The sequence below is a fragment of the Grammomys surdaster genome, unplaced genomic scaffold, assembly GCF_004785775.1.
Source record: "Grammomys surdaster isolate TR1022 unplaced genomic scaffold, NIH_TR_1.0 834, whole genome shotgun sequence".
NCBI classification, from domain to species: domain Eukaryota; kingdom Metazoa; phylum Chordata; class Mammalia; order Rodentia; family Muridae; genus Grammomys; species Grammomys surdaster.
This window is the reverse complement of record NW_021605253.1, coordinates 85,198-112,300: the sequence shown is the minus strand read 5'-3', so window position 1 is coordinate 112,300 and position 27,103 is coordinate 85,198. Positions and strand designations below refer to the sequence as shown.

Here is a 27,103-nt window from a genome sequence, read left to right as displayed (position 1 = left end):
GAGGTATTTTATTTATATATATGCTGTATAGAGCAAAATTTAAAAATTCAAGGATATCCCCCACATATGTATTTTTTGTCTTGGCTTTCATGGTCCATTGTGGGACCATGAAAGGATGGCTTGGTTCCTGGTCGAGTGCAGGCCTTAAACCCCGGACTCTAATGGGACACCGGCAAGTGATCCGCCTCACTCTCAGACCCCAAGGTCCTGACACTCAGCCAAGACCTCCATTGGTCCACGCTTTTCAGCCACATAGGGCAATGCAGCCCCTCTCAAAGAGGTCTGTGTCACCTAGCACAGGTAGAGGGCATGACTACAGGCTTCAGCCTTGAGAGAGTTCCATATTAATGGGATACCTAAAGGCCAGAGGGCATAGCTAAGTATTCCTTCCCAAACCCTCCTCCTTACAAACGGTATTTAACCAAAGGCCCACCCTGGGGGTGGAGGGGGTGTAGCAAGATCCATCTACCATCCACCATGACAATAAAGCTTAATAAAACCATAGACTTCCTCATGTCTTTAGGGCCTGCAGTGGAGAACCATGGAGGGGCCCTCCAAGTATTGAGCCACCATCTAACCTCCCAAGGAGGACTTCTCTGCGGTCCAGCCAATTGGGGACTGCCAATTCAAACAAGCTAGCCAGGCCTCCAAGTCAGCCAAGTGAGTACAGTAACCAAAGAGCCTCTCTCACATCTCCGTTCTTCCGCGGCCCCAGCAGCGTCTGGGAGCCCAAAGAATGGAGACTACTGGCCTCTGGATCTACTGAAGAGCCCTGCCTCCTGCAGAACTTCAGACTGAGCTCTCCCCACACTGGGCAGGGCACGGCAGGGCCCCTCAACACCCGCCCAGCACCACCTGGAGTGAACTCAGTCAAATTCCCTCGTGCTTTGCCTCTCTGATCCATAACAGACATATGGGAACCACAACTCCGCCCAACAGAAATCACACTCGCCCATGCATAAGCTAGTCAGCCCCATAGTCCATAATGCCAGCTGAGGCTGTCATACAATGAAAACCAGCTACTTGATGAGAATGGTTTATTCTGCCATTTTTCCAGCGCTTTGAATGGCACATCAAGTCCAGGGCTAATCATTCCATGCTTGCTTAACCTGCCTGGGAGAATCACAATGATCAGCTCTATGATCAGTAGTGATTCCAAATTTGCCAGTGTAGCCATGCTTCCTAATTACATTTAGAAACCAGTCAAAAACTTTAGAGTGCAGCCTAGTGAAGATGTTCCTGACAACAGCCATGACATTTACATACGCTATTATGGTAGCATAGAAAAATGGTTAAAAAAAAAAGCTTCATGGTTTATTTGTGATCAAATACAGAAAATAAGAAAACAAAATTCATGCCAGGCAGTGGTGGCGCACGCCTTTAATCCCAGCACTCAGGAGGCAGAGGCAGGTGGATTTCTGAGTTCAAGGCCAGCCTGGTCTACAGAGTGAGTTCCAGGACAGCCAGGACTACACAGAGATACCCTGTCTTCAAAAACAAAAACAAAAAAAATCATATACTTGCTATATGGAATTTGCTATTTGTTATTTTGAAATAACCTAAACCAGAGCTTTTTCTAGTTCCTTGAGTCAGCCATCTCCAAAGTCTCTATCCTGTCTATGCTCATTAACCCATCTTATAGAATCTATACTTTTAGTTTCCCTCTTCTTTCTACTTATCAATTCTCTAAACCTACTAAAACTCATTTTTTTAAGCCACTGAGATAGCTCAGTGGGTAAAGGTACCTGTTGCCAAGCAGACAATTGGACTTTGATTCCCAAAAGGAAAAAGCTGACTCCTCCAAGTTGTCCTCTAACCTCCACATGAGTGCCATGGCACTCACACGGACATGGACACATGGACACACACATACACACTAGATAGGTAGGTAGGTAGATGGATAGATAGATAGATAGATAGATGGATAGAAATATGTGATGAAATTAATGATAGTATGAAATACTAGTTTCTGCCCAATGGATTAAATTCCCAAACAGGTGCTTTTGAAGCATGTTAGTGATGATCTGTTTAGTAATTTGTGTGACTGAGGCTTACAAAGCTGGAAATCACCAGCTTGAAGGTTCCTTATAAACTTCACATTATCAACTTAAAATGAAGGGACTCAATATGCTGACCATGCTGGGCCAGATGTCTCTGGGGAAATGACATAAGCTGAAGTTAGGCAGTTCCTAAAGAAAAGAAAGTAGGGGAAAAGGAAGGTTTGCTTTCAACTCTGACTTCAGCAAGAAATGTCGGAATTTGAGGGGAGAAATTATAGCCTTAAAACAAGACAAAACAAGTGGGAAAATATGCTTTTCATTTTATTCTCTTCTCAAAGACAATAAATAAATAAATAAATAGCACAAAACATCAATATATAATATCTCTGGATGTTAAGATATGAACATCTTTATGCTATTCCTTTTTCATTTGCTTACTAATTTCCTACTTACTTGTGTAAGCATCACTTATTTGTATGTATGTGCAGGAGTACTCCAGTGCCATGACACATATAGATGGAGATTAAAAGAACAACTTTGGAAACTAGCCTTCTCCTTCCTTCATGTGGGTCCTAGAAATCAAACTCAGGTTATCAGGTTTGATGACAAGTACCTTTACCTGCTGAGTCAATATGCCAGCACACACAAGAAAATTTTTAAAAACTAAACATTTTACTTAAGATTCTGGGGCAGTTGGCTAGAGGCTGTTCTGAAATGTAGAGTGTTTGCTGCTTTTGCAGAGGACTCAAGTTTGATTTCAACGATCTCTAACTCCAGTCCAAGGGATCCAGCAATTTCTTCTGACCTCCATTGTACTTGTAGACAAATGTGCATGTCCATCATACACACACAAACACACACACAGTATTTTTTTTTAATTCTGAAAAACCGTAGTAGTCCTTGCATCTCACAGCACCATGGCCCCACTAGAATCCCAATGACGGCCTGCCTATTGGCCCACTGGCTTCCAACCCCATCTCCCCAGGGCTACTAGTATTCTAAACACAGTGGGCATCTGAAAGTATTTCAGTCATATTTAGAGTGCAGGATACTTTAAAGTCTCAACTCTCTACAACCTTCTGCTTACTTCCCAGACTAGACAACGCTTCCCACTTATAAGATGCTGCTTGTCTGTAGTTTCCCATATGCTGACTTTGTGCTTTTGTACACACTCTTCCCTCCATCCAAAATACACTTCCCTCCCTCCCCACACCCATATAAAAACTCCCAATAACCCTTGTACCTACCTCAAATGAAAAAAAAAAAAATCACATAAAGAGTGCCTAGTCAGCTAGCTATTCCGTCTGCTTATGCCTTATATATTTTGTATTATACACAACATTTAACAGCACTTCATGTGAATTGAGACATCTATATTACTCAATGAGGTTACATCTGATTACTCACAGTGATTAGAAGGAAAATGCTCCCCATAGGTTCACGTATTTGAACACTTAGCCCTCACTGGTGGCACTATTTGGGTAGGTTTGGGAAGTAGTTTTGTTTGAGAAAATACATCACTGTAGGCAGGCTCTGGGAGTTTAAAGACTCCTGTCATTCCTAGTTCACTCTCTCTGCTTTATGCTTTGTTCAAGATATGAACTCTCAACATCTTGCTCCAGCCACCACATCTGCTGCTTGCTACCATTCCTCCACTCTGCCATCTGACTTCGACCCCTCTAGAACCATAAACCCAAAATAAACTCTTTCTTCCTTAGCTTGACTTGGTATAGTATTTTACCATAGGAAGTGAATTCGGCCTAATGCTGCTTGTATTATAATGTTAATTTTGGTCCCCAAAACTGCTTACAGCTAGTGCCAGCAAATAAGACACTGAGGGACCCTGCATCCAGGTAGTTCTGGTTGGTAAATAAAGATGCCAGCAACCAATGATTCGTCAGGGCAGGCAGAGGTGGGACTTTTAGGATTCCCAGGCTTGAGACAGAGAGGAAGGAGGAAGAAGGAGAGGAGAGACACCATGCCTGAGAATGGTGATAGACAGGGAGGCATAGCCAGCATGTGGAGGAGTCAGGAGAGTGCAGCCCAGCTGGGCAGCCTTCTGGGTCCAGGGCAGCCAAGGTAGAATATAGATTTTAGTAAGTAATAACTCAGGATTATTGGTGGGAGGTGGATGTTAGGAAGTGACCCAGCTGTTGCACTGTTTAAGGCATATCAAAAGATAAAGGCTGTGTGTATGACTTTCACTCAGGAAGTTAAGCATTGAGGTAGGTAGCGACCCCACTGCTAGGATTTATATATAAAAAATATTGCTACAGAAAGGTAATTAGTATACCACTCCAAAAGCTTTATTTAAAGCCAGAAGCTAGCTATAAATCTGTGTCTAGAACTCTGCCAAGATTCAGTAGGTATTCTTTTAAACACTTATATTAAGAATGTTAATTTTGTTGAGTATTTGCTAAACCAATAAATTCTTAAATATACTTGGTGTGTGTCTGTGTATGTGTTTGTGTGTGTGTGTGTGTATGTGTGTGTGTGTGTGATGTTATCATTCTCTGAATGGAAACTATTTCAAAGTTTAAGACCTAACTGAAGCCAGATGTGGTAGCTCATTCTTGGAATCTTAAGACTTGGGAGACTGAGGCAGAAACATTACCTTGAGTTTGAGGTCAACCTGCACTAACTACATTGTGAGTTGTAGGTCATCTTGGGATACAGAATGACATCCTCTCTTTTTAGTAGAGGTAACAACACCCCTTTTAGACATCCTACAGTAATAAAAGCCCTTGTGGTAGGTTGAATAAGAATGACCCTCATAGCCAAGCGGTGGTGGCGCACACCTTTGATCCCAACACTTGGGAGGCAGAGACAGGCGGATTTCTGAGTTTGAGGCCAGCCTGGTCTACAGAGTGAGTTCTAGGATAGCCAGAACTACACAGAGAAACCCTGTTTCGAAAAACCAAAAAAAAAAAAAAAAAAAAAAAAAAAGAATGGCCCTCATAGACTCATGCTTGAATGTTTGGTTCCCAGTTGGTGGACTATTCAGAAAGAACACAGCCCATAAATGAAACTGTGTGAGATCTCTGAGACCTTGTGAGAAAATTCCAAGTAAACAAAACAAGAATCTTGTAATCTCTATTCCTCCATAATATAGGTTGTTCTCGGAATGTGCTTTCATGCCCCTCCCATGCTTTCATGCCCCTCCCACTTCAGATTATTTGTTGTAACTGGCTATTATTTGTTTATATGCCTCTATGGAAAACATGTTTTTGCCAGGTGAAGCTAGTCCTGTGATTGTATACTTTACCTCAAGTGACTCTTCTTAACCCTTAGAGTTTAGATTATCTGATGCTCTAATAAAGTTGGCTATTGTAATGAGATTTTGGTTCACCTCTTAGGCCTTGCTCTCCCAGGTTCACACTGTTAGCTAGAGGAGTACCAGGACTCAGGAACCTGAAGTCAGCTATGAGGTAAGAGAGTGGGGACCCTCGCAGAAGGAGTAAGTGAGCATAATGGAACAGAAACCAGGGAAGGCTTTGCCTTATGTCTAGCTTTTGCATCATTCCTTAAAGAAGGAGGAGCACAAGTATGAAAATAACAACTATTAGATTGCTTGTACATTGTGTTTCATTTAATTCCTTGTTTCCAGAAGAAGGAACTTTAGATAAAGAAGTTTGGGACAGAGTCTGAAACAATATTGAGGAGACAACAACAAGGGGGAAAGATCCTTGTTCCATTTTGGGTAACTAGGCATTAATCCAGACTGTTATCAAAATACTTAAGAAAGATAAGGAGGATCTTAACCATGGGAGAAGAGATGACCAATTCCTTGAATGAATACAAAAAACCTCAAACTTGGCAAAAAAGATTTTCCCCATTTGTTTAATATGTTTCTATGAAGACGTGTTTGTCATGCACAGCTGGTGTTATGATTGTATAGTTTACTTTAGGGGCGTTAGTAGCTTTACTTTCAGGCTCGAAAGTAAAACCAGATCCATCAGCAACTATGCCATTTCCCTCAGCTCCCTTACTGGAGTCTCCATTGCTTGTAAATGACCCTGAGAGGTGGGGAATTTAATAATCAATCTATTCTTGAATTCTCTCTCCTTTCTGACAAGGATTCAGGAGAGCCTATGAAAAAGCTACTTTTACAATCCAGGCAAGTTTAGGGCACATCAGGAAAATGGAACTTGTTTACCAATTCTTCTCCAGGCTCAGGAACTGCACTTGGTATTTTCAGTGCAATTTCAGCAAAATCAAAATGCTTACCTAATTTTGCACTAACAAATATATATATATATATATATGTCCAGAAGGAGAGGCATCTTTGGTCAGTCCTTGCATATTATCTCAAGAGGCAAGGAAAGAACTACAGCTATTTGAATCCAAACAAAAAGAAGCATTTGTGATTCACGTAGATCCTTCACTGCCTTTAAACTTACTTATTTTCCCACTAAACTGTCTCCTACAGGCATTATAACACAGGAGGATAAAACTTTGGCATGGACCTATTTATACCATAAGGGCCATAAAATGCTAACTGCTCAGCTAGTAAATCAGGGGAGAACCAGATGTCAACAATTATATGGATTTGGTCCTTGCTGTATTATAATACCCTTAACTAGCAATCACTTTTTAAGAATGTTACACAACTCTGGATTTCAAGTTTCATTTGCAAATTATTATTGATGAATAGGAAATCATTATTCAGCTTGCAAACCCTGGATTTTCTCATACGAACTAAATTTGTAATCACAAAACTTGTCCAACCTTCTCCAATTCCACAAGTAGATACTAATTTTATTGATGGCTCATCTACTGGTATAAAAGGGATTCATGGCCCAGATATTCATTAATCTATTAATACTTCCTTTTCCTCGGTCCAACAGGTGGAACTGGCTGTTTTGACTCATTTTTTATAGTTAGTTAAATATCATTTCAGATTCTGTTTGTTATTATAGAATTATTTCTAGCATTAGGCTCATACTCTTACATAGGCTAACCCCTCTGGTTTTAATGCAGAAGGAAATAAGCAAGCTGATGCATTAATGTGCAGCATTTCTTCTCTAGAAAAAAAACTGGGATGGGTATGCATCTGGCATTGTAGATGGACACTGCAGATTCATCTTCCCATCTGCCAGACCCAGGCCATCACAGTAAACAGCAGAGGGCAAGGAAACAGCAGCAATCACCATAAAAATAGCAAGCCTCCAGCTGAAGGGCAAAGAAGGTATCAACCATATTCAAAAGTCAAGTCTGCCCACCTGGGGCCAAATTAAGGCCCTATGCACCCAAAGGAGAAGTTATTTTACTAATGACTCTGGGACCTTGGAATCATAATAGACTCATTTTTGAGTCTATGAGGTTATGAGTCTATGAGAAGGGGTTGTGTTTAATTTTTCCTTGAGATTTAAATCTCTTCTTAGTTGCATAGGACAGCATAACATTTGTATTCCTATTAGAAGGTATATACAGGCTTATGTTTTACCAGATACCAGAACTATTAATCACGTGGGTCTCTTTTCAAGCTATTCTCTAGTTTTTTCTGATCAATATAATAATGTAACTAATAGTACTGGACATAGTTTGGGTCTCAGTTTTTGGTGGCACAGTATTATACACAATGCTTTCACTATTCTAATATTATAGATTATTTTCTTATAGGATACTCATGCTTCAAATGGCAATTAGATTCATCTTACAACATCTCAACCATTCTGTGTCTCCTGATACTAACAATTTTTTGAGGGTTTTTTTTTTTTTTTTTTTTGGTTTTTCGAGACAGGGTTTCTCTGTGTAGCCCTAGCTGTCCTGGAACTCACTCTGTAGACCAGGCTAGCCTTGAACTCTCGAACTCAGAAATCCACCTGCCTCTGCTTCCCAAGTGCTGGGATTAAAGGCATGTGCCACCACTGCCTGGCTTGATATTAACAAATTAAAAAGGAGGAGATATTAGAACACAGTCCATGAAATGAAGCTGTGTGAGATTTCTGAGACCTTGTGAGAAAACTCCAAGTAAATAAGATTAAGATTCTTGTAATGTCTATTTCTCCATAACATGGGTTGTTCTGGAATGTACTTTACTCCCAGGTAGAGCAGACAAGAGTGAGTTCACTTCAGATTACTCATTATAACTGCTATTATTTGTTTATATGCCTCTATGAAAAAAACATGGTTTTGCCATATAAAGATTGAACTTGTAATAGTATGCTTTACTCAGGTAACTCTTCCTGACCCTCAGAGTATAAATTATCTGATGCTCTGAATAAAGTTGGCTATTGAAGGGAACTTCAGTCAACCTTAGTTTTAGGCCCTGCCCATGCCCATGCCCAGGTTCATGCTGCAAACTAGTCAGTAAACAGGAAGGATTAGGAGGTTCGGCCTTGTTGGTATGTGTCACTGGTGGTAAACTTGGTTTCAGAAGCCTACACAGGCCAGTCTCATTCTCTGTCTGGAGCCTAAAGATCAGGATATAAAACACTCAGCTACAGCTTCAGCACCATGCCTGCCAGCCTGGGCCCATGCTTTCTGCCATGATGATCATGGACTAATAACCCTCTACAACTGTAAGCAAACTCCAAATTAAGTACTTTCTAAGTTTCCTTTGTCAGGGTGTCTCTTCACAGCAATAGGACAGTAGTAACTAAGATAACCCCAGTACTAGGAATGGATTAGCTCTCTTGGAGTTGTTGACAAGTGAGACCCAACAGAACCTACAGATAACTACTGCCAATGTTCTTGGTTATCTTATAAAACAAGATAGAAAACTCTATTGCTAAAATGTCACATAGTAGAATCATACAACATGGAGATACCAATCTAGTAGTGACATGAAAGCTTTATCCCTACTGACTAGCTTCAATATGCTGCAAAGTGCTACTCATGTTACTAGAGGAGAAAAAATAATCATCAGTCTTAACCAACTGTGAACTGTGCAAGTTACAATAGTGATTGACCTGGCAAGACATGTTCACTGGTACACTAGTGGCATAAAGATTAAAGAAGCAAACAACCACTTTCTGGTTAAATTTAAGACCTGCTGGCTAAGATGAAGCTATACCTAGCACTTTTGCTAGACAAATCATAGTACCTAGGGAAGAACCTACTACCATTCTGCTGTTAAATGGACATAGTATTAAACTATCTCCTGATGATTTAACATTATACCCATAAATTAATGCAGCTTTCGACCCTGATCAGAGAAGCTTCTACTTGTAATAGGTGAAAATCGACAGATGCCTACAACGGGCAGAGGTACAGAGGCTAAGAGACTGTAGAAATGGCTGGATGTGGTGATGTCCACTTTAATCTCAGCACTCAGGAGGCAGAGGCAAGTGGATCTCTGTGGATTCAAGACTAGGCTGGTCTACATGGTAGGCTCCAGGCCAGTCAGGACTACACAGTTAGGTCCAGTTTCAAAAAAGAAAAAAAACATTACTGGAAAGGTAGGGAAAGCAGGGTTGAAACTGGAGGGGTTGGAAGGGTAAATATGACCAAAATGTGTACAAAATTCTCAAAGAACTGATAGGAAAGTAAAGATCAAGATAAATACATAGTAGGCAAACAAAATATTTCTACAAACTTTAATAACTATGATATTAGAACTGTATATATTTGGAATTAGCAAACCAGTCAAGTAATAACTTGGAGTTTCTATTGTACATAGGAGTTTGTGTCAGGGGTCAACGGTATTGTCAAGTATATGTTACAATGCAAAAATGTCTTCTCATCGCCGGGTGGTGGTGGCGCACACCTTTGATCCCAGCACTTGGGAGGCAGAGGCTGGCGGATTTCTGAGTTTGAGGCCAGCCTGGTCTACAGAGTGAGTTCCAGGACAGCCAGGACTACACAGAGAAACCCTGTCTCGAAAAACCTTAAAAAAAAAAAAAGGCTTCTCATCAAAGTAAAATCAATAAATATAGGCTGTATTTAAGATAACTGAAAAAAAAAACTTCACACAATTCTCATTTCCATCTATTTAAACTTTCATTGTATCTGCCTATGGCCTACCTGAGCTAGAGTAGGAACAGAAATGTGTCCAGTCTGCATATGAGCAGAGCTATGCTCTGCCACAGAATGTGTTACACTTCGATCCTGCTGGGATTCAACTGTTTCCATGGTCATTTGCCTAAAAGACAAAAAGAAAAACCCATTAAGGCAATAACTGAATGATCTAGAAATACTGACTACTACTTCTACCTACCTTTCTGATATTTACTTCTGGCAGCCACCTATACTACTTTTTTTTTTTTTTGTAAGAAATAGGTTTTGTAGTAGAGCCTTAATACTCTGACATTATTTCTCTGCTCAATAAATTCAAAGGATGCTAAGGAAGTACTGTAATATATTTTATGGGAATTATATTTAGTGCCTGCTGCCAAGCCTGATGATTGGAGTTCAGTCTCCAAGATGGTACAGACTAAACAACTCAATAGAATCAAGTGGTTCTCTGACACACACACACACACACACACACACACACACACACACACACTCTCTTTTCTTATCACCTTCCATCACAGTATCTGATGTATGTGTGGATGGGAATGAAGTGGAAGGTGCTTTTTGTGAGATGAGATCTTACTGTGTAGGCCAGGCTGGCTTTGAACTTGTGAGTCCCAGCCTCCCAAGTGCTGAGATCACAGTCCTACCATAAAGCCAAGGGCAAGAAACTTGTTAAACTATGTGGAGCATGCTACATATGAGATGTTTTTCGAACACAGGCAGAAATGATAATGGCTGCTGAGGGTGGAGCCACTCGAGCAGCATATTGAAGACTATGTAGGCAAAATAAAAAAAGGAAAAAAACATTTTTAAAAAAGCTATCGGGGCACCCAAGAAACAATTTTTAAAAGTTGGGATCAAAGAAGAGAAAAAGAATCACAGTTCACAGATATTAACTAAAAAAAAGACAGCTTTAAAACTATAATTAAAGTGTTCAGTTAACTAGTAAACATGTAGGTTGAGGTCTTTCCAACTTATAAAACTCACATTAAGCTGGTAAATGAGTAAATGACCCTTGAAGAAGAGAAAACAACTGATTAATGCCCCTCCCCATTTAATATTAGGTCTTAGGTAGCCCAGTCTGGTCTCAAATTTGGTATGGAGCCCAAGATGACCTTGAACTCTTCATTCCATGTGGAGGCCTGTACCATCATGCCCAGTTTGTGTGTGCTGCTAAGGCTAGAACTTGGGGCTTCATGCATGCTAGGTAAGCACTCATCAACTGAGCTACATTTGGCCTGCACCAAAATGTGTTCTTATTTCCAAGCAGCTTTACCAAAAAGGCATAAAAAAATTTATGTTCTCTGTAGAGATAAATCTGACTGATGATAAACAGACTATTTTCTGAGGATAACCAAAAGAAAACTTGAAGATTTCTGATTTGTAAAACACTGTGGAGATTTTTTTCTCCTTTTCAAGTATAATAGCAAGGAAGATTCCTCAGACCCTGTAGTGGTGATTCCTGGTTGTCAACTTGACTATATCTGGAATGAACTACAATCCAGAATTGGAAGGCTCACTTGTGATCCTGATCTTGAGGCTGAGGGATACAAATTTCTGACCTGGATCTTGGCATGGAAATCTTGAGGCACAGTGGCTATGAATCCCAAGGAGATCTCTGAATGAGTTCAAGGTCATCTGGGACAAAGCAAGTCCCAGATCCAGACGTGTTGGTACATACCTTTAATCTGGGCCACACCCTCTGCTGGAGACCTACATAAGGACATTGGAAGAAGGAAGATTGCTCTTCTTCACCTTCCTGCCCTGTGGGACTGAGCAACTGCTAGATCCTTGGACTTCCATTCACAGCTGCTGCTGCTGCTGACCATTGTTGTGGAGTTGGACTACAGACTGTAAGTCATCAATAAATTCCCTTACTATATAAAGACTACTCATAAGTTCTGTGACTCTAGAGAACCCTGACTAATATAGACCCTGAGGATTCCTCTAATTCTGTAATTCCCCCAAACTATCCACATACAGACAGCATCTCTACTTTTGGCTGAGGATGCCACCAATACTCAGCAAAGCCAAATGTGAACACCCATTTCAGCTTCATCCCCTACTCTACTATGCAGAGCACAAAGTAGATCCTGAAGGCCTTAGTTGTATGGCTAAGTGATGTGAGTACATGTTATCACAACATATATACATTCACACATACAGACCTGTGTGCCTACAAGTACCACCAATCTGGTTATCACTGGAATTTTCAGCTCTAGGCAAGACCTTCTAAAGAACAAGAAAATATATCCACCTACCTTACATTTGTCCTCATATACTTTTTCCTGCCACATTTGCTCATTATTATCACATGTGTACTCAGTGCTTTGCTCCTTCCCTGTTTTCTTCTTTATCCTGCAGTAAAATCACAATTGTAAATTAGGAGGTCATACATTTTATTCTTAAAAAAATTAAATCTCTCAGAGCTAAGCCAAGAAAATGATTCCTCCTCCTCCTCCTCTTCCTCCTCCTCCTCTTCTTCCTCCTCCTCCTCTTCTTCTTCCTCCTCCTTCTCCTCCTTCTCCTCCTCCTCCTCCTCCTCTTCCTCCTCCTTCTTTTCTTCTTCTTTTGAGACAGGGTCTTACTATATAGCTCTGGCTGGCCTAGAACTTTCTATGTAGCCCTGGCTGGCTTAGATCAAACTCACAGAGATCCACATGCTTCTGCCTCCCACTGGTAAATAATCTAGCTTCTTTAGAGCTAAAGCCAAAATTAAAGGCTGAAAGGACTCTGTATTATTCTTCAAACATCAATTTATGCCACATATGGATTTATGCCAGATATGGTGGCATATACCTTTAATTCTAATACTTGAGAAGCAGATGTGGGCAGAACTCTGTGAGTTCCAGGCCATCGTGGTCTATATATTCCAGATCACCTGGGGTTACACAATGAGACCATCTAAGAAAACAACATACACACACACACACATATATATATATATACATGCATATATACATGCATACATACATACGTACATACATACATACATACATACATACATACATTAGGGGCTGGAGAAACGGCACAATATTTAAGAGCTCTTGTACTTTTCCAAAGACCTAAGTTTGGTCCCTGCTCATTGAGTAGCTCACAACTGCTACTCCAGCTCCAGGGAATCTAATGCTCTCCCTGGTGTCCACTATCCACTGCACACATATGTTGTACTTATAAAGACACAAAAATAAAACAAAATTCTTTTTTTGAGACAAGATTTCACTATCTAGCTCTGGCTGGCTGGAACTCACAGTATAAACCAAAGTAGCCTGGCACTCACAGAGATCTGATTACCTCTGCAGAGCTCCCAAGAACTGAAATTAATGGTGTACACTCAGCATGATAAATCTTTTTTAAAAGTTTTTAACCATTTTAGTTCTAAACATTTAACAATGTGAAATGAGGTTAAACTAGTGAGAAAAAAACAAAATGTAGAAGATTTAAATCTTTTTTTAACATTTTTAACCATTTTACTTCTAAATGTTTAACAATGTGAGATGAGGTTAAACTAATGAAGAAAAAGACGAAAGTGTAGAAGATTATATTTCAGAGCTGAAAAGAAAGGCTGGAATTCAGGGATTAGCCACGGCCACACTCCCAGAACCCCCTCCTAACTGGACCTCTCTTTAAAACTGCAGACAACAAACGAGCTTACCAAACATTGACACATCTGTAATCCCTGAACTTAAGATGGTGACTTAAGGGAATCAGGAGTCATCCTTGGTCGCCCCAGCTACCCACAGAGTTCAAGGCCGCTTGAGCTATAAGATACGCTGCATTAAAAGAAGGGAAGGAGGCGGGGTGCCTTTAATTCCAGCGCTTGGAAGGCAGAGGCAAGGCAGATCTGTCTCTGGAGGCCTATCTGCTCTACAAAGTGAATTCCAGGACTACACAGAGAAACCCTATCTCAAAAACAAAAAATAAAAAACAAACAACAACAAAAACAGAAACAAAAACAAAGAAAGAGGAGGGAAGGGAGATGGCTCATCAGTTAAGCTCTCCTAAAGGACCCAGGCTTGGTTTCCAGCATCTACACAGTGGCTAACAACTGTAATTTCAGTTCCAGAGAGGCCAATGCCCTCTTCTGGACTCCCCACAGGCACTGCATGCATATGGTACACAGACAGACATGAATACACTGTGAAATGAGGTAAAACTGGTGAAGAAAAAGACCAAAATGTACAAGATTTCATCTCAGAGCTAGAAAGACCAGGAATCTGAGATACATGCCAAGAATGTAGGCAAAACAACTATATATATAAAATAAAAATAAATAAATCTTGGAATAAAAAGTGAAAAACTGACAAGACAGCTGAACTGATAAGGTATTGCTATATAAAAGCCTGGTGGTCTGATTTCAACCCCCAAAACCCATGTAAGGGAGGAGAGAGAACCAACTCTACAAAGTTGTCCTCTGATCAATAAACATATCTTTCAATCCTAGAACATACACAGACTCACTAATGATGATGATGATGATGATAATAATTTTAAAAGATAAGGTTCCATTCCTTGAGATTAAACCTGTTACATGATGCTAGCCTTTCATGAGGAGACATCTTATCCTCTTTAAAAGTCCTATAAGCAAGAGAAAGGATACGAATCATCAGTTCACTAAATACTAATCAGAATCCGCTATATGTCATGCTCTTACACAAAGGCCTGGAGACACTCTACAGCATAGACACTCTACTCTCCAAGAGCCTGCAGTCTAAAGAGAGAACAGATGTATAAACAAAGAATAATGATCATATCTGAGCAATAACCACCACAGGACAAAAAAAATAGAAAACTGATCATTTCTATATTTCACTATAAAATATTTTAATTCATTGAATAATATAGTTCTTAAATTTCATCTTTATCATTATTTTGTGTATGTGCATGAGGAAGTGAACCAGTAGGTGTCAGAGTACGATTCTGTGGACTCAACTTCTCCTTTCACTGTGAGACTTAGGAGTTAATCTCAGATCATCAGGCCTGCAGATCAGGCACTTTTACCCATTACACCATTGTGCCTGTCCTGATTAACTAATACATTCTGTTGTTGTTTGTTGTTGAACTAGAGTCTCACTGTATAGACCCTGTTGACCTAGAGTTTGCTATATAGACCACCTGGACTTGAATTTACAGAGATCCCCCTCCTCCAAAATGCTGAGATTAAAGATATGTACCACCATCTTATATATTCTTAAGAGTTAATGGTTTTCAGCCGGGCGGTGGTGGCGCACGCCTTTAATCCCAGCACTTGGGAGGCAGAGGCAGGCGGATTTCTGAGTTCGAGAGTTCAAGGCTAGCCTGGTCTACAGCGTGAGTTCCAGGACAGCCAGGGCTACACAGAGAAACCCTGTCTCGAAAAACCAAAAAAAAAAAAAAAAAGAGTTAATGGTTTTCAAATAAAGGAGAAAAAGTAACTAAAAATCTCAGCACTTGTGAGGTAGAGGCTGACATCTCTCTGAGTGCAAAGCTACTCTGGTCTAAATACAAGTTCCAGGACAGCCAAGACTACAGTGTGAGACCAATTCTCAAAACAACAACAAAGAAAATATGACAAAGTGAAAGAAAAACAAAAACTGATGAAAAGGTAGTCAGTGAAATTCAGGAACAGCTACCAACTTCCTCTTCCTAGTGGCAGCCATCACTGAAGGTACCCATTTCCTGACATCACAAGCATATCAAAAGAGTAGCCTCACTAGCAAACTACACTAGATTCTGGCTCCGAATTATCAGAAAACTATTTCACTACTCTCAGGTCTCCCTCTCTCCCTCCATCCCTCTCTCCCCTTCCCTCTTTTCCTCCCTCCCTCCTTTCTTCCCTCCCTCCCCCTCCTCCCTTCCCTCCCTCCCCCTTCCTCCCCTTCCCCCTCCCCTCCCTCCCTCCCTCTCTCTCGCTATCCCCTGTTGACTGCTACCTTGCCAAGTCTATAGGATGCTCTTTAGGCTCCATCTTCCTTAATGTCTCCTCAGCATTTCCTACTTCAAATTCCAACCTCTTGAAGTATTTATAACACCACCTTCTTTCAAATTAATCAGCCCTTCATTCTCTCTTGATTTTTGTTTTTGAAACAGGATCTTGGGGATGGAAAGATGGCTTGGTGGCTAAGAGCACTGGCTGCTCTTCCAGTACTTTATTCCCAATACCCACATGGTGGTTCACAACCAGCCAAAACTCCAGTCCCAGAGAATCTGATGCCCTCAGAAACCTCTGAAGGTACCAGGCATGCACATGATATGCAAACATACACACAAAACACCTATACACAAAATATAGTAAACACATGAAACAACAATGCTCCATACTTTCCCTAGGCCATTTCATATTTAGTTGATGTTTCTCAATTTTCACTTCAGGCTATACTTTTCCTGAACACTATCCTCCCAAGAATCTACCAGATATTTCTTAGTGGTTGGCACACAGATCTTAAACAAAAATGCTCAAGGCTATACCAAACCTCCCTTCTCATCCAGCAATGGTCCCTTGCTGTACTCCTATTTCAATGGCAGAGCTACTGACTCAGCCACCCTAACATCCCTCTCCCTTCATACCTAATACCTTTGTCCCCAACTGCTAAGGTAGAAATGTGGCTGACTAATACAATAAGATGACAGAGGTGGGTAAAGAGCATTGCCAGTTGATGGAGTAGGAACTAAAGTTCCACCACTTTCAAGCTGTGTGATCTGAGCTACTTACCTACATCACTGAATCTGAAATGAACTAGCCACATCGCTGAATCTAAAATGTCCAACTCTTCTTCAAATGTGGAATTAGAATCACTATTCAGTCCCAATAATTCCAACTCCTAGTCTTCATTCCTTTCTATTTTGTTCTCCCTGTCAGTGCTTTTAGTTACCACTCTAACCATTTTCTGGCAGGAGGAAATAAGTCTTTTCCTACTTCACGTCACTGACACCTCTCAACTTCTAAAAATCTGCCTTACTTGGTCACAGTAGTATTTGAAATGCTATTTCTTTACTTGAAGTCATCCATAGTTCCCCTCACCTTAAGGATGACTATCTGAAGTCCTAAGCACAGTGACAGCAGGAATTTGTGTGGAGGAGCAAAGCTTGCTACAAGGGCACTGAAACATTAAGGAATGCCATTCCATCATTTCCAGTCTCCAGGTTTGGGAGGACTTTGAGAGAATCTATTAAACCAGAGCTCTCAGATTATTTCACTATAAACTATATATAATTTGAGTTTTTAATTTTTTATGTATGATTGTGTAGTAGTAGTGATTAATGCATTTTAGGCAAGCACTTTACCACTAAACTACACCTGTTTCAGGGGGATGGGCATTTTGGTTTTTAGTATCTCAAGCAGCAGATTATCTGTAGCTCAGACTGGCCTCAAGCTGGCAGTAATGCTCCTACCTAACTCTCCTGAATGCTAGTTGTAAGCATTAGGAGAAAAATAGGCAAATTACGCTTATATTAAGTACAAAAAATTAGTTCAAAAATTCCTTTTCCTAATCCCAGCACTTGGGAGGCAGAGACAGGCAGATTTCTGAGTTCAAGGCCAGCCTGGTCTACAGAGTGAGTTCCAGGACAGCCAGGGCTACACAGAGAAACCCTCAAAAACCAAGCTCTCAAAAAACCAAAAAACAAAAAAAATTCCTTTTCCCGAATACAGATTTCTGAATGTATTTGATTAGAAACTTGTATACCATATCCATGAAAACTTTACAGCATATAAGGCTTGGTTATACAAACAGCATTTGGTATTTATCTCACTTATCACTGATATGTTGTTTTGTTTACACCTCCTGGCATAAAAGCTCCAGTTAATTACAATGTTCTATCAGTACCCATTAACATCCATGCAGATCACAGAAAATATTATGTTAAAATTATATTTGGAATATTATGAACATATACTATGCTTTGGTTAACTGAATTAATATTACAAAGGAATTTTCTAGAAAAAAATTATATACACACACACACACACACACTTCTAACAAAGCTCTCAGAAGGCTGAGGCAGGGAAACTGAGTTTAAGGCTAGCCTAGAGCCTATATGGTAAAATTTTACCTCCAAAAAAAGAAAAATATATAAAAAACTAGTCAATTTCCATCATAGAATGTCATTAGCCGATGTTCTCTAGCCAGCCAAGGGCTTGGCAACAGTGTTTGCTTAGCTGGTCAGCTGTGCTTGTCATCTGGCTTCATTATGCTAGACACATTTGTTGCAGTTTAGAACTCTTTTAAACAGTACACTAGATAGTCAAATCATTTCAAAAGAGAGCAATACCTCTGAAAACTAAGCTAAATGTTTCCCTTTAGAAACTATACTTTTTAGCCGGGCAGTGGTGGCACATGCCTTTAATCCTAGCACTTGGGAGGCAGAGGCAGGTGGATTTCTGAGTTTGAGGCCAGCCTGGTCTACAGAGTGAGTTCCAAGACAGCCAGGGCTACACAGAGAAAAACCCTGTCTCAAAAAACCAAAAAAAAAAAAAAAAAAAAAAAAAGAAACTATATTTTTGGAGACTAGAGAAATAGCTCAACAGTTAAGAGGACTTGCTGTTCTTCCAAAGGACCCAAGTTCAACATCCAGCAGCCATCTGTATCTCCAGCTACAGTAGATATGATGGCGCTGGCATCCTCTGCCACCTACACTCACATGCATAAACAGACATGAAGGTACACACACATACACATAATATTAACAATAACTTTTTAAATTCTACTTTGGGATTGTATACTATAGATAAAGCTAAATATAAAATACTGGAAAGAGCATTATAAAAATCAAGAGTACTATATAAAACATGTATAAAATAGTGAAAGTTTTAGATCTTTATTCCATCTAAATACCAAAAATAGAATCTTTAACTCATACACTGTTAAGATTATGTTTTGCAAGAAAATAATGAAAGCAAAAATAAAAAGAATTAAATACTATAATTAGCGTAACTGTGGATATGAGACAGTGCAAAGTGGTAAGAACACCTGGCATCTTCTAGCACTCTTTACCATGCATACACACACACACACACACACACACACACACACACACACACACCAAAGGGCACAGACATATGCAGGCAAAACACCCATCCATACACATAAAATAAAATTTATAAAAGTAGAAGCTGGGCAGTAGTAGCACACACCTTTAATCCTAGAACTTGGGAGAGAGAGACAGGTGGCTTTCTGAGTTTGAGACCAGCCTGATCTACTGAATTAGTTCCAGGACAGCCAAGGCTACAGAGAGAATCCCTGTCTCAAAAAAACCATGGATGGATGGATGGATGGATGGATGATAAAATACAAATATATAAAACATGGATATGAGGAAATAGATACTTGAATTAGCCAATATTCAAGAGAGAAGAACTTAAACATTATACTTACCTAGTTTGAGTCTAGCTTTTATATCTGAACAAAATACCTAAGGGACTGGAGAGATGGCTCAGTAGTTAAAATTACATGTTGGTCTTGCAGAAGACCTAGGTTCTATTCTACTCACAACTATCTATAACTCTACTTCAGGGGACTGAAGAACTTCTTCTGACCTCTAAGGATAACAGGCATGCATGTGGTACATAGATATACTGCAAGCAAAACAACCATACACATAAAATATTTTTTTAATTTTTCTTTAAGTAATACTTAAGTGAAGAAATACAACCAAATTTAATCCCTTTGGCAATTTTAATAATACAGCATCTACCCAGCACCTGAGAGGTAGAAGCAGGACTGATAGTCCAAGGCGACTCTCAACTACACAGGAAGTTTGAGTCTAACCTGGGCAATATGAGACTTTGGCTCAAAATAATCAAATAAATAAAAGCATCGTAGGCTAGGTAGATAGCTCAGTGGGTAAGAACGCTTACTCTGTAAGAATGAAAAACCTAAGGACTGGAGTTCAAATTCTGAGCACCCACCTAACGAGCGAGGCATGACTGTGCATGCTATTAACCCCAAGACTTTCAAGTAAACATAGATATTCCAGGAGCTCTCTGGGCACTCAGTCTGGCTCAAACGGCAAGCTTCTAGCTCAATCAGAGATCCTGTCTCGCCGGGCAGTGGTGGCGCACGCCTTTAATCCCAGCACTTGGGAGGCAGAGACAGGCTAGCCTGGTCTACAGAGTGAGTTCCAGGACAGCCAGGGCTACACAGAGAAACCCTGCCTCGAAAAACCAAAAAAAAAAAAAAAAAAGACAGAGATTCTGTATCAAGGCAATTCAGCAAAAAGCAATAAATGGCATTCAGTATCTTGCTCTGGATTCAGTATGCAGACACACAGAAGAGCATACTTCACACATGTGAACACCACACACACACACACACACATCATAAAAATAAAGTATCCAGAGTATCCGTTAGCAGTAGTGTGTCTTCATATATGATAAAGTTGCCCTAATCCCAGAGCTGAAGGCTTTCATCCTATCAAACTAAGCTGAGACTACAGTTCAGGAGTAGAGTGTTTGCCTAGGATACGCAAGGCCCAAGGTTTGATCTTGTTACTCACTGAAGAAAAAGAATTCTCTAAAAATGTTTGTGGTGGTTTGAATGAGAATGGCCTCCATACGCCGTAATAGTTGAATGTTTGGTCTATAGTTGGTTTAAACTATTTGGCAAGAACAGTGGATCTTGACCCTAATGCTATGACACTTTGGTACAGTTCCTCATGTTGATTCCCCCAACCATAAAATTATTTTGTTGCTATTTCATAACTGTAATGTTGCTGTTATGAGTGATAATGTAAATATCTGATATGCAAGATATCTGATATTTAACCCCTGTGAAAGGGTTGTTTGACACTCCCCAAAGGGGTCGTGACCCACAAGTTGAGAAACACTGGATTAAGAGGCGTGGCTCTGCTATGGACCAGGTATGTCACTGGAGATGGGCTTTGAGGTTTCAAAACCCCATATCACTGTTAGCTCTCTCTGCCTAACGCCTGTGGATCAGATCTAGGTTCTGAGCTACATACCACTGTGTCTGCCTGCATGCTGTCTGCTGCCTGATGCTGTGCTCCCACCATAATGGTCATGGACTCTAACCCTCTGGAGCCATGAGCCCAGTTAAATGCTTTCTTTTATAAACTGCCTTGATTGGGACTGGAGAGATAGTTAAGGGCACTAGCTGCTCTTTCAAAGAGGTTCTAAATTAAATTCCCAACAACCACATGGTGGCCACAAACATCTATAGCAGGAGCTGATGCTCTTGTCTGACATATAGATGTGCAGATGTACTCAAACGAACAAAAATATAAGCTCCTTGGTCATAGTGTTGTCATGGCAATAGAAAAGTAAGACATTTCCAAGCAAAATAAAATAAAAGTGCACTATCAGAAAAGTAAATTGAGACATTTTTCTGTTCTGAAAACTAGCCTTACTCTACATGGTGGGACCCAGTCTCAACAGAAATAAAAACAAATGTCCACTAACATTCCCTGAGATTTCCTTCTTGATTCTCTTCCATCACCAGAAAACAAAAACAATCCTTACTATACAGTTGTCATGGTAGAAAATACATTTTAAAAACTTCATGGGGCTGGAGAGATGGCTCAGTGGTTAAGAGCACTGACTGCTCTTCCAAAGGTCCTGAGTTCAATCCCCAGCAACCACATGGTGGCTCACAACCACCTGTAATGAGATCTGATGCCTTCTTCTGGGACATCTGAAGAGAATGACAGTGTACTCACATACATAAAATAAATAAGTAAATCTTAAAAAAAAAAAAAAAAAAAAAAAAAAAACTTCATGTGTTTCTTTTCTGTTCGTGGGCAGGGAATTAAGATACAGGTAAGTGAAACTACCAGGGGACTCTCCAATGCTAGACAGTGTTCCACCACTGAACTAAAGTTAATTATGAATGTAACCACTTAAAAGTGTTCACTTATGCCCACTGTGTTACAGATGAGACAGGTTTTCCTAACAGCTCTGTTTAAGTTCCTGCACTGATATAATGAAACCACATCCTATGTGTTTATCTCTTCTCAAAGCTGACTTTTTTGGTCAGGCCTGGTGGCACACACCTATAATTCCAGCATTTGGAGGCTGAGGGAAGATTATTACAAATTCAAGGATATACTGGGACACAGCACGACATCCTGTCTCAAAACAAACAATTAAAATCTCTTTTATTTATTAAATTCATCAGTTTAATAAAGTAAAAATACTTTAAATTTTCAGATACTTCAGATTTGTTTCCCCATCAACCAATGTTCTAACACTTCTCTAAAAGCCTCTCAATGGCAAGAGTTCAAATTTTTGTTCCATTTTTTAACAGTCTACCTAAATGAAATTGGAGAGCTGGCTCAGCTATTAATATTAAGATCACTTCTTGCTCTTTCAGAGAACTTGAATTGAGCTCCCAGCTCCCACACCAGGCAGCACACAACCACTGTAACACCAGCTCCAAGAGCACCCAAATATACATAGCATTCATTCTCTCTCTCTCCCCCTTACTCTCTCTCCCCTGTCCGTCTCTCTCTCTCTCTCTCCCTCTCCCCCCCCCCCACACAGAGATTTCAAAATTAAATCTTTTTTACGTATTTTTAAGTCTATCTAAATGGGCCAGCATTTGCAAGCATCCCTGTAGACTACCTAACTTCATCAATAACCTGCCTCAATTTTATAACCCAATGTTTATTTAATAATAACATGAGGAATTAAAGATTTGGCCAGAATTCCTATGTGTGTTATCTTTTGGTAACATGCCATAATTCTAGGCAAGACTGTATAGTCTTGCAGTTACTCACTTCTGTAGGAAACCCCTATAGTGTTGGAGTGTGTTACATTTTTTTCAGTAGAAATTTCATTAACCTTTGGGCACAATGTAAAAACAAAAAGACTAAAAGTTCCTGTGTTTTTTTATATATTTAAAAGTTTATTTATATCTTACAGATACATAACACATCACTATAACTACAATTTCACACTTCCCAAAATGATTCCACACGAAGCACTGTCATTTGGGAAAACACTAGTTACACTGATCTGTTTACAGTTTCCCCCAAATAGCTGTGTTATTATCAGTATGAAATATGGAAATTACAGTTCAGTCATGAAGGATTAAAACCTCTTTTTAAGGTTTTTGTTTGGTTACACTAACACACAATGGTGCATGCCTAAAATCCCAGCACAGGGCACACACAACAGGAGCAGCAGAAGTTCAAAGTCAGCCATTACATAACTAGGGCTACAGGAGACCCTCTCTCAAAGTTTCGGTCAAATAATCACATTTATTGGCCAAAACACATTGTTCCTTTGAGGAGTATGAGGTTCCGAGATTTAAATAGGTATCTTAAAAAGGGAAATAAGCTTGTTATCCCAAATTGGGAGGATGAGGCGGTGATCAGGGTGAAAACACGAACATAAATCATTGTAACCAATGTGATGCTGGATGAAGGCTGTCCGGTCGGCTCCCGCTTCACGGAAGTCACCCAAGCCACACCAGCAGAAGGGGTCCAGCTTGACTGTGGAATGCTGACTTAGCGGACAGCAGCTTTCCCGGGTAGGGTGCTGGGACGGTAAGCGCCAGCCACTTAAAGCTGGTGGTTAGTTACCCATGTAACAGGCGACAAAAGACTGTGTTGGACACGTCTCCCCTACTCCTGGTCTGGGGATCCAGAAGTCGACGCTCCGAAACAAGTCAAGAGAGACCCCTCGGGAGCCCCAACTGCGAGTCGCCGGCCGCTCGCCACCGCCCCCCAGTTCTATAGTGTTTGGGGGACAAAATGACTCGATCGTGGAGTCCCTGTGCCGCCCTTCTTAAAGAAATGGGGCACGTTATTTTCCATCTACACTGCGTACGCAACGCTGGGGCGAAGGCGCTACGGCGGCCCCAAGGCTGTGGTGAGCAGGACCGACGCCCTTTTCCTGACAGATTCAGAAGCCCGGGCGGCTGCCCAGCTCTCTAACGGCAGGCTTTCTCGCCGGTACCAAGACGAAGCAAGGAAGAGGGCGAGCGCAGACGGCCCGCTGCGCGCCGGGGAAGCTCTCGGTGGCGAGCCGCGAGCGGGCGGGCGGCAGTGCGGGCAGGCCGGGCGGAAGGCCGCGTCCCGAGCAGCCGCCGCCCGCCGCGGGCTGTGATGCGAGGCGGCGCGCCACTTACCCGCCGCGAAGGGTTTACGTAGCGGACCTCGTCACTGATTACGGACGGGAGGAGGTGGGGACGCAGAGCCCGACGGCCGCCGCCCAGGCAACCCGGCGGCTGCGGCCCCACGTCGCGCCCACGTCAGCTCTGATGCGGTTGTCGCGGCCTCTCCGCCGACGCGAACAGAAAGCAGCGCAAGCAGCGGACCGAACTGCGGCCTCGAGCCCCGCCCTCCCCTCCCCCACGCCGACCGCCTCCCTAAGGGGGCACGGCCGGAGGAGGAAAAAAGTTGCAGGCTCGAACTCTGCCCCCTGCTGGCCGTCAGTGGGATTGCAGAGGTGACAATCCAACAATTAAATAGAACGGGGGGGCGGTCGGGTCGGAGCCTTGGGGGCGGGGCTAGCTTGGGGGCGGGGCGTGGAGGGCGGGTGACTAGAAGGGGCTAAAGGGTGGGACAGGAAACCGGAAACTACATCCTCTGCGCGTGCGCTCGAAGGTCCTTATTCTCCAACTACTGTAATGCCGTGCTATGCCTGGTCATTTTTTTTTTTTCCCTGAACACCTAGGATGACTCCTGACCCTGACCTCAGTCTCAGAGTGTGGGGATTCGGTTCCCGCCAGAGGCGCGTGCTAGGCGCTAAAGCCTGCCGAGTTCCCCGGCTTCAAGACTGGTTCTGGAAACTGCCTCTAGGCCTGGAGTGTACTTTGGCGCGGTCCCTGTACCTAGCCTGCCATCTTGGGGGAACTTGTTTGCCCCAACGCCCCAAACAAATAGCTACAGGGCCCTAGGCAGAGGAGAGTAAAACGGTTTGGTAAAAGCCAGGACTTTTTTTTTTTTAAGAGCCTGTTAATAATGAAGAATTACGGTTTCAAACGTGAGATTTTGCATAAGACCTGTAAAGCAGTCACCTATCGTGATTACCACCTTCCTAATACCTCCTCTTACTCCATCCAGCCGTCCTCAAGAGAGTCTGGTCCTCTGAAAGGCAAAGTCACTATGCAATCCGAAACAAAAAATGAACCAACACTCTAAAAACTGGCTATCTGGAAATCTCTAGTGAAAAGTTGCTGAGAAGAAAATGCCTAGAACAAGGTAATACAATTTCAGAAGGGATGTAATGTGTGTGACAGAGTACCTGTAGAACCGGATGTGACAGAGTTACAGCGATTGCCTAAGGGGTAGGGTGGAAGGAGGCACTGTAACAGAAACCTGCTGTTTACCAAATTTTGACCAACCCAAACTGCTACTGTTATAATTACCAAAAAAAAAGGGGGGGGGGCAGAGTAATACCTGGGCAAGGTGGGTTAGGGTACATGCCTTTAGTCCCAGCACTTTGGAGGCAGAAGCAGGTGGTTCTCTGTGAGTTCTAGGCCAGCCTGGTCTACAAAGTGAGTCCAGAACAGCCAGGTCTAAACAAACAAGTCAGAATAAAACCAGATCACTTATAGGACGTTTTGGTTCATCCCTTTAATCTCAGCAATTTGTAGTCAAGACAGACCTTGAACCTCTAATCCTCCTGCTCCAACATCCAAAGTACTAGGACTATGTCTATAGCCCCAACACAATCTCACCTCTTTTAAGATCTGCAGATCAGGGGCTGGAGAGATGGCTCAGCGGTTAAGAGCACTTACTGCCCTTCCAGAGGTCCTGAGTTCAAATCCCAGCAACCACATGGTGGCTTACAACCATCCATAATGAGATTCGATGTCCTCTTCTGGTGTGTCTGAAGACAGCTACAGTGTACTCATAAATAAAATAATAAATAAATCTTTAAAAGAAATCTGCAGATCAGTTTTTACAGCTGTGAGATAATCCCTCTGTGGTACGGTAGCTAACTACATGCTGACCCATAGAAATGCCTTACATTTTCCAACTCATGTACTTTTTTCTCTCCATTTCCACTATAATTGCTTGTGTCTCTATTAAAATTTTGTCATCTTTTAAGACAGCTAAATATCACCGGGCAGTGGTGGCACACGCCTTTATTCCCAGCACTTGGGAGGCAGAGGCAGGTGGATTTCTGAGTTCAAGGCCAGCCTGGTCTACAGAGTGAGTTCCAGAACAGCCAGGCTACACAGAGAAACCCTGTCTTGAAAAAACCAAAAATAATAATAATAATAATAATAATAATATAGCTAAATATCACTTCTTTTTACTTTTCTTGTTGCTTGGGAAGTAGGAGGTTCCTGGGGATTAAATCTATGACTGTAGCCTCAGGCATGCTTCGAAAACTCCCTAGTACTAAGCTATGACCCCAGCACCACCACCCCTTTTACTTTCCTCTTTAATCTTGACACAGGATCTCACTAATAAATGTTCACACTTACCTTAAAATAACTGGGTAGCTTGGGCTTCTGACCTTGAGTTTTCAAATCCTTTTGCTTTAGGTTCCTGAGTAGCCGGGACAGTAGGCCTAGGCCACCAGGCTCAAAAAGAGGCTACTGTCTTGAAGGCCAGAGTCCTCAGCCTGAGAAGAACCAAGACCACCCATCACCATCACCACCCCAGTCTGACTATCACCGTACATTCTCTCCTCTAAGACTGTTCTGTCCTCTGCGTCTAAGTGCTGTGACATGGCCCTATTGACCTGGTTTTTTTCAGACCCTTCTGAATGTGGAATGATTCAGACCATCAGAGATGTGAGATCTGTGTGCAGTTGAGATTTTAGAGCCTACAGGAAGTGGGAGACCAGACTTAGAGGTCTATGCTTTGACTAGTTGATTGTTGAGAGGTTCCCGGTTCCCCCCCCCCCCATAAAGTTTAGAAGGTATACAAAGGGGAGTAAGGGTGTGCAGGCTTTTTTGCTGTTTGGAAAAAGCAAAGGTGAAAAATGGATGCTTATATAGAGAACCAAAGAAGTTCAGGGAATAAAATAGTCTAAGAAAAATACTCTGAAAGTAAGTTTCCCGAGAGCTTGAGCAGACACAGACTACATGCAAAGCCAGCAAGACACCTGCATAAAAGTCAAAATAAAACTGATGTTCCCAGAAGGTTAGCCAATAATTGCACTCAACATTAAGCTGACAATACTAGGTACTAAAAAGCATGGTAAATTAGTACTAAAAAGCATGGTAAATTAGTACTAAAAAGCA

At 41.5% G+C, this 27,103-nt stretch overlaps 1 protein-coding gene and 1 long non-coding RNA gene across 10 annotated transcripts in view; one reads left to right on the top strand and one right to left on the bottom strand.

Moving 5' to 3' along the window:
• Nucleotides 1-24,137, bottom strand: part of Crem (cAMP responsive element modulator) — a 72,972-nt gene extending 48,835 nt beyond the window's left edge. For 5 of the 9 annotated variants that reach the window (XM_028782668.1, XM_028782655.1, XM_028782659.1 and 2 more), the window contains exons 1-3: nucleotides 24,029-24,137; nucleotides 12,224-12,320; nucleotides 9,969-10,086 (exon numbers count right to left, since the gene is read on the bottom strand). In XM_028782668.1, the coding sequence (XP_028638501.1) occupies nucleotides 9,969-10,086; nucleotides 12,224-12,267 (162 nt within the window). In that variant the 5' untranslated portion in view covers nucleotides 12,268-12,320; nucleotides 24,029-24,137. Of the gene's footprint in view, nucleotides 1-9,968; nucleotides 10,087-11,643; nucleotides 11,662-12,223; nucleotides 12,321-24,028 lie in introns of those variants that run through there. The other 4 variants (XM_028782656.1, XM_028782667.1, XM_028782661.1 and 1 more) reach the window with 4 other exon arrangements.
• Nucleotides 24,138-24,217: 80 nt separating this feature from the next.
• On the top strand, nucleotides 24,218-26,544 carry LOC114634041. The gene is made up of 3 exons (XR_003713276.1): nucleotides 24,218-24,348; nucleotides 24,966-25,103; nucleotides 26,399-26,544. It is a non-coding gene; the product is annotated as an uncharacterized LOC114634041 (long non-coding RNA).
• Nucleotides 26,545-27,103: the final 559 nt, after the last annotated feature.